The sequence below is a fragment of the Otolemur garnettii genome, unplaced genomic scaffold (genome assembly GCF_000181295.1).
Source record: "Otolemur garnettii isolate 467f Iridium unplaced genomic scaffold, OtoGar3 scaffold00017, whole genome shotgun sequence".
NCBI classification, from domain to species: Eukaryota; Metazoa; Chordata; class Mammalia; order Primates; family Galagidae; genus Otolemur; species Otolemur garnettii.
Genome location: NW_003852412.1, coordinates 2087203 through 2094621, shown reverse-complemented (window position 1 = coordinate 2094621; position 7419 = coordinate 2087203). Strand labels below are relative to the sequence as shown.

The 7419-nt window shown below is 38.4% G+C and overlaps 1 protein-coding gene across 3 annotated transcripts in view; it reads right to left on the bottom strand.

Annotated features, from left to right (window-relative positions):
- Positions 1 to 7419, bottom strand: part of NLN (neurolysin) — a 101521-nt gene that overhangs the window by 45585 nt on the left and 48517 nt on the right. For all 3 annotated transcript variants that reach the window (XM_003785875.3, XM_023510945.1, XM_023510946.1), the window contains one exon: positions 6639 to 6774. In XM_003785875.3, the coding sequence (XP_003785923.1) occupies positions 6639 to 6774 (136 nt within the window). The remainder of the gene's footprint in view (positions 1 to 6638; positions 6775 to 7419) is intronic.

Below are 7419 nucleotides of genomic sequence, written 5' to 3'. Positions count from 1 at the left end.
GTGGCATCACAGCTCACAGTAATCTCCAACTCCTGGGCTCAAGCGAGTCTCCTGCCTCAGCCTCCCAAGTAGCTGGGACCACAGGCGCCTGCCACAACGCCAGGCTATTTTTTTTTTCTTTGGTTGCAGCCGTCATTGTTGCTTGGCGGGTCTGGGCTGGGGATTCGAACCCGCCACCTCAGGTGTACATGGCTGGCGCCTTAGCCGGTTGAGCTATAGGCGCCGAGCCTACAATCTTAATATATTATTATTTCTAAATTAATTAAGCTAATAAGAAAATATTAAAGCAACAGACTAAATACTTTCACAAGTGGTGGAAGGTAAATCAAGTTTGAAAAGAGTGAGAAAAAAATACAATACTTTGGTGAACTCTGATTAGAGATGATTAGGACAGAAGTTAGTATCCTTACTATGACTAATCTATGCAACCATTTTCACTAAGATGAAAAAGAGAACAGAGAGACTATTGGAATAGTGACAGTCTAGATGGAGAGGGGAGAGTACCAGTGAGTAAAGGTCATGGCCTGGAGATATAGGATTAAGAGGGCCAACTACACAGAGGTAGCACATGCCTCTTCCTCAGAGAGGAACCACAATAGGAAGCAGATTCTCACACTTTGAACAGATCATCAAGGAGATAACACTAGGGTTCACCAGGGAACGAATAGGAAGCAACTGTCTGGCAATGGATCCTAATCAAAAAGAATTTCTTATAATGGGTTGGTGCCTGTGGTTCAGTGGGTAAGGCGCTGGCCCCATTTACTGAGGGTGGCGGGTTTAAACTGGCTCTGGTCAAACTGCAACAACAAAAAAAAGCCGGGCATTGTGGCGGGGACCTGTAGTCCCAGCTACTCAGGAGGCTGAGGCAAGATAATCACCTAAGCCCAGGAGTTGGAGGTTGCTGTGAGCTCTAATGCCATGGCACTCTACTGAGGATGATAAAGGAAGACTCTGTCTCAAAAAAACAAAACAAAAACAAATGGGCTTTGCAATAATATTGGCATCTAGCCACTTATATAGGAAACTCCAAAATATCAATAGCAGACCTCTTGGCAGAAACACTGTAGGCCAAAAGAAAATAGTGTGGCATTATCAAAGTGCTAAAAGAAAATACTGTCCATCAGAAGTTCTATATCCTGCCAGAATAAGCTTCACAAATAAAGAGTCTTTCCCAGACAAACGAACACTGAGTGAGTTTGTCACAACCAGACCACCCTACAGAAAATACCAAAAGGAGTCTTAAACATGGAGGCAAAAGGTCAAAATTCACTATAACAAAACACAGGAAAATGTTAAAATCACAAGTCTTATACAACAATAATGCCACACAAAAGAGGAAGAGAAAGGAACTAAATGGCAACATGGCAGAAGTTCAGTAAATTGCTAGGCACTGTGGCTCAACACCTGTAATCCTAGCACTCTGGGAGGACAAGGTGGGTGGATTGTCTGAGCTCAGGAGTTCAAGACCAGCCTGAATAAGAGGGAGACCCCGTCTCTTGAAAAAAAAAAAATAGCCAAGGCGGAGCCTGTGGCTCAAGGAGGAGGGTGCTGGCCCCATATAGGCGCCAGCCCCATATATCAGAGGTAGTGGGTTTGAACCTGACCCTGGCCAAAAACTGAAAAAAAAAAAAAAAAAAAACCAGCCATTATGGCAGGCACCTGTAGTCCCAGCTACTTGGGAAGCTGAAGCAAGAGGATCGCTTGAGCCCAAGAGTTAGAGGTTGCTGTGAGGTATGACACCAGGACACTCTACCAGGTGACAAAGTGAGACTCTGTCTAAAAAATAAGTTCAGTAAACCACAAGAGAAAAAGAAACAAAGAAATTTATAAAATAACTAGAAATCAACTAGTACAAAACTTCTTTGAAGAAGAGGTTAAGAAAGAAACAAAACCTCACACATTAAATTTGAACATAAATGGATGAAATCGTCCACTTTAAAAATATAGATTGGCAGAATGGATTAAAAAACATGATCCAGGCCAGGGGCAGGCTCATACCTGTGATCCTAGCACTCTGGGAAGCTGGGGAGGTCCCTTGAGCTCAGGAGTTCAAGACCAGCCTAAGCAACAGCAAGACCCTGTCTCTAGTAAAAATAGAAACATTACCTGGGTGTTCTGGTGAGGGCCTGTAGTCCCAGCTAACTGAGGGGCTGAACCAGAAGGATTGCCTGAACCCAGAAGTTTGAGGTTGTGAGCTAGGCTGACACCATGGTACTCTAGTCTGGGTAACAGAGCAAGATTCCGTCTCCCTCTCAAAAAGATCCAACTATATGTTGCTTATAAGAAATATACTTTATACATAAAGACACATATAGACTGAAAGTAAAGATGTGGAAAAACATATTTCATACAAAAGGAAACCAAAAGTGAGCAATGGTTACACTTACATAAAATAGACTTAAAATGAAAAACAGTTAAAAAAACAAAGACAAAGAAAATCATTATATAATGATGAAGGGATCAATCCAGCAACAGGATTTAACTATCCTAAACATATATGCATCAAACATCAGGACACCCAGATTGAAACTCAAATTCAATACAAAATAGGTATTACTAGACATACAGAAAGAGACAAACAGTAACACAGTAATAACAAGGGCCTTCCACACCCTACTCACAGCATTAGATAGATCATTAAGACAGGAAATAAACAAACATTGGACTTACATTGGACTTTAGATCAAATGGACTTAGCATACATTTACAGAACACTTCACCCCAAAATTATAGAATATACATTCTTTTCATCAGCACATGGAACATTCTTCTAGACGGACTACATTTTAGGACACAATACAAACCTTAACAAATTTTTAAATACAGAAATCATATCAAGTATAATGGAATAAGCTAGAAATTAGTATGATGAAGAACTTCAGAAACTACACAAATACATGGAAATTAAACAAAATGCTCCTGAAGGATCACTAGGTCTATGAAAATCAAAAAATCGAAATGAAAAATAAATTTACAATGAATGAAAATGAAAATACAACATACAAAAAGCTGTGTGCTACAGAAAAAGCAGTGCTAAGAGAGATGTGTATAGTATTCAATAGCTACACCAAAAGAGCAGAGAGATCTCAAATTACCAACCTAGCATCACACCTCAAGGAACTAGAAAAACAAGAACCAACTGAAACCAAAGCTGGCAGATGAAAGGAAAGAGTCAAGATCAGAGCAGAACTACGTGCTCCACAAAGCAAAAATAAAAACCTCCACAAAGGATCAACAAAACAAAAGGTTAGTTCATCAAAAAGATAAGCAAAATTGCTAAACCATTAGCTAATGTAATTAAGAAAAAAAGGTCCAAATAAACACAATCAGAAATGAAAAAGTGGACATCACAACTGATATTACAGAAATAGAAAAGATCGTCTCAGCACCTATAGTTCAGTGGTTAGGGCGCTGGCCACATACGCTGGGGGTGGTGGGTTCAAACCAGGTCTGGGCCTACTAAACAACAATGACAAAAACAAAAAAATAGCTGGGCGTTGTGGTGGGCACCTGTAGTCCCAGCCTACTTGGGAGGCTGAGGCAAGAGATTTGCTTACGCCCAAGAGTTTTAGGTTGTTGTGAGCTATGATGCCATAGCACTCCATTGAGGGTAACATAGTGAGACTCTGTGCCAAAAAAAAAGAAACAAAAGAATATCAGAGACTACTACAAACTATATGCTCACAAACTAGAAAACTTGGAGGAAATGGATGAATTCCTGAAAGCATACAACTTCCTGTGATTGAACCAGGAAGAAAAAGAAATCCTGAATAGACCAATAATGAGTAGTGAGACTGAATAATAAAACATCTCCCCGCAAAATAAAAGCTTAGGACCTGATGGATTCATAGTTGATTTCTACCAGATGGACAAAGAAGAACTAGTGCCAAACCTACTGAAACTGTTCCAAAAGACTGAGAAGGAGGGAATCCCTTTTAACCCATTCTGTGAAGCCAGTATCACCCGATACCAAAGCCAGGAAAGAATGCAACAAAAAAGAAAGTACAGACTGATATCTCTGGTGAACACAGATGCAAAAATCCCCAACAAAATACTAGCAAATGGAACCCAACAATATATCAAATGAATAATTCACCACAATCAAGTTGGTTTCATCCCAGGAATGTAGCAATGGTTCAACATATGCAAGTCAAATGTGATTCATCTCGTGAACATAAATTAAGAACAAAAACCATATGATCATCTGAATTGATGTGGAAAAAGCATTCGATAAAATCTAGCATCTCTTCATGATAAAAATCATCAAAAAACTTGGTACAAAGGAATACACCTCTTAATAACAGCCATATATAATTAACCCACTGTCAACCCCATCATACTGAATGGGGAAAAGTTGAAAATATTTCCCCTAAGAACTAGAACAAGATAAGGATGCCCACTTTCACCATTTCCATTCAACACAGTACTAGAAATCCAAGTCAGAGCAATCATGCAAGAAAAAAAATATAGGACATTCATTTGGAAAAAGGAAATTATTTCTATATGCTGATAATATGATCTTATACCCAGAAAACCCTCAGGACTCCTCCAAAAGGCTCCTACATTTGATAAATGAATTCAGCAAAGTCTCAGGTTATAAACTCAATGTATAAAACCAGGCATGGCGGCTCATGCCTATAATCCTGGCTCTCTGGAAGGCTGAGGTGAGAGGATTGCTTAAGCCAGGGCGTTTGAGACCAGCCTGAGGAAGAGTGAGACCCCAACTCTACTAAAAATAGAAAAATTAGCCAGGTGTTGTGGCGGGTGCCTGTAGTCCCAGCTACTTGGGAGGCTGAGGCAAGAGAATCACCTGAATCCAGTAATTTAAAATTACTGTAAACTAGGCTGACACCATGGAACTCTAGCCTGGGCATCACAGTGAGACCCTGTCTCAAAAGAAAAAAAAAAAAAAGAGAGATGGCTATTATTAAAAAGTCAAAACACAGTAGATTGGCATGGATATCATGAAAGGAAACAAACATTGTCGGTGAGAATGTAAATTAGTACAATTTCCATGGAGATCAGTACGGAGATTTCTCAAAGAACTAAACATAGATCTACCATTTGATTCTGTAATTCCACAAGTGAGTATCTACCCAGATGAACAGAAATCATCATATCAAAAAGATACCCACACTCATATATTTAAATATTTCAGGGCAATTCACAATTGCAAAGATAATGAAATCAAACTAGCACCCATCAACTGACAAGTGAATAAAGAAAATGTGGCATGTGTATACCAAGGAATACTACTACTAAGCCATGAAAAAGAATGAAATGATGTCTTTCGCAGCAACTTGGATGGAACTAGAGACCATTATGATAAGTGAGATATCTCAGGAACAGAAAATAAATGCTTTATGCTCTCACTTATAAGTGTAAGCCAAACTAGGGTTACACAAGGGCATACAGAATGGTATAATGAACACTGGAGACTCATATGGGAGGAGAGGGCGGGGGAAGTGAGGATGAAAAATTAACAATTGGGTACAGTGTATAGTACTTGGGTGTTGGGTACACCAAAACCCTGGACTCCACCACTACCTAATACATATGTATAATGAAACTCAACTTTTACCCGTTACATCTGTTAAAATAAAAAAAAATTTTCTAACTGCTAAAATAGATAAATAAATAACATAGCCTAAAAATCACTGCTTTTTAAAATATTCATGAAGGCTGGGTGTGGTAGCTCATGCCTGTAATCCTAGCACTCTGGGAGGCTGAGGTGGGAGGGCTCTTTTGAGCTCAGGAGTTCAAGACCAGCATAAGCAAAAGCAAGACCCTATCTCTAAAAAATAAAAAAAATTAATTGGGTGTTGTTGTGGGCACCTATATTCCCAGCTACTCAGAAGGCTGAGGCAGGAGGATTGCTTGAAACCAGGAGTCTGAGGTTGCTGTGAGCCAAGCCCTGGGTAAAGTGCTGTGGTACTGGGAGTCATAGCTCACAGCAGCTTCCAACTCGTGGGCTCAAGTGATCCTCTTACCTCATTTTTTTTACTTTTAGTATAGATGGGGTCTTGCTTTTGCTCAGGCTAGTCTTGAACCCATAAGCTCAAACAATCCACTTGCCTCAGCCTCCCAGAACGCTAGGATTATAGGTGTGAACCACCATGCCTGGCCCTGAAAAAAGGTTTTTAAAGGACTGTGAGTATAGTTACTAGATAATAGTTTTGTGCCTATTATTTTATATGACTTTGTACATTAACAATTGGTTTTTCAAGTTTAAAATGCTTATTTTTTATATATTTTCTATTTTCAGTTACATTTGTTAGCTTATTTAGTATGATTCATGACAAATACCTACTGACAATTAACAAAGCCAATGGGCTAATATTCTGTTAGGACCTTTGATATTGGGAATTATTATAAAAATTACAAATAAGAAACAAGATAGAATGAAACAAAGATTTTAGTAGTAACATAAACCATTAGTAGCTCCTAGAACCAAGTATATTACCTAACATGTAACACACGATTGATACATTTGAATGAATAAATGAAAAACAGGATATCTTTAAAGTCACAGTAGGTTTTGAAGCTGACTGTCAAGTTGATATGATACAGCAAAACAGTCACAGAAAAAATGAAATGGAAACCGCACAAGTGATTTAAAAAAGGAAAGAACAACTAACCGAGGAAGGCTGTCACGCGGCTTGTGCTCTTTGCAGTGTTCATTTCAAGGACAAAGTCAGCATGTGTGTTATAGCCAAGTAGTTTGGCTACTTTGGCTCTCAGTGGGAGCAACTGCTGCAGAATGACGGTATTTTCCTAGTAATAAATAACAAACAACAACAAAAGCAAAACTTAATCATTAGTTTGACCCAAAGTACTAAAAAGAGTTATTACATGTATTACATGTATTTTTACGTTCATAAAATTGTCAAGTATTTCTAGACTATCTTAACTTCTGGTTCCATTTCAGTATTTTGAACTTTTTTCTTTTGATTTATGAGCGAATATTTTTTCTGAAATAATTTATGACTTTTTAAATCGCCTGAGATAGTATACGTCTATGAAGTCTCAGTAGAATTTGAGGTACTATAAACAGAGTGCAAATATATTCTTAAGGATGATAGTGACTCCACATTTATTCTCATTGGTAGAACTGCACCAAATATTAGTGCTTAATTTTTGGTGGAAATTTTTATTGTGGTAAAATATACATAACATAAAATTTACCATTTTAACTTCATATCCATTTGTATGATTACTATAAAAACAAAACCAGACAGTGTATTGGTGAGGGGGTGGAGAAAGTGGAATTATTGTGATTTGCTCATGGAAATGTAAAATGGGGCAGATGCTGTAGAAAATAATTCCTTAAAAAATTAAAGGTAGAAATACAGTCTGCTTCAACAATTCAGCTTCTCGGTGTATACTTGAAAGTATTGGCCCGGCGCCTGTGGCTCAAGC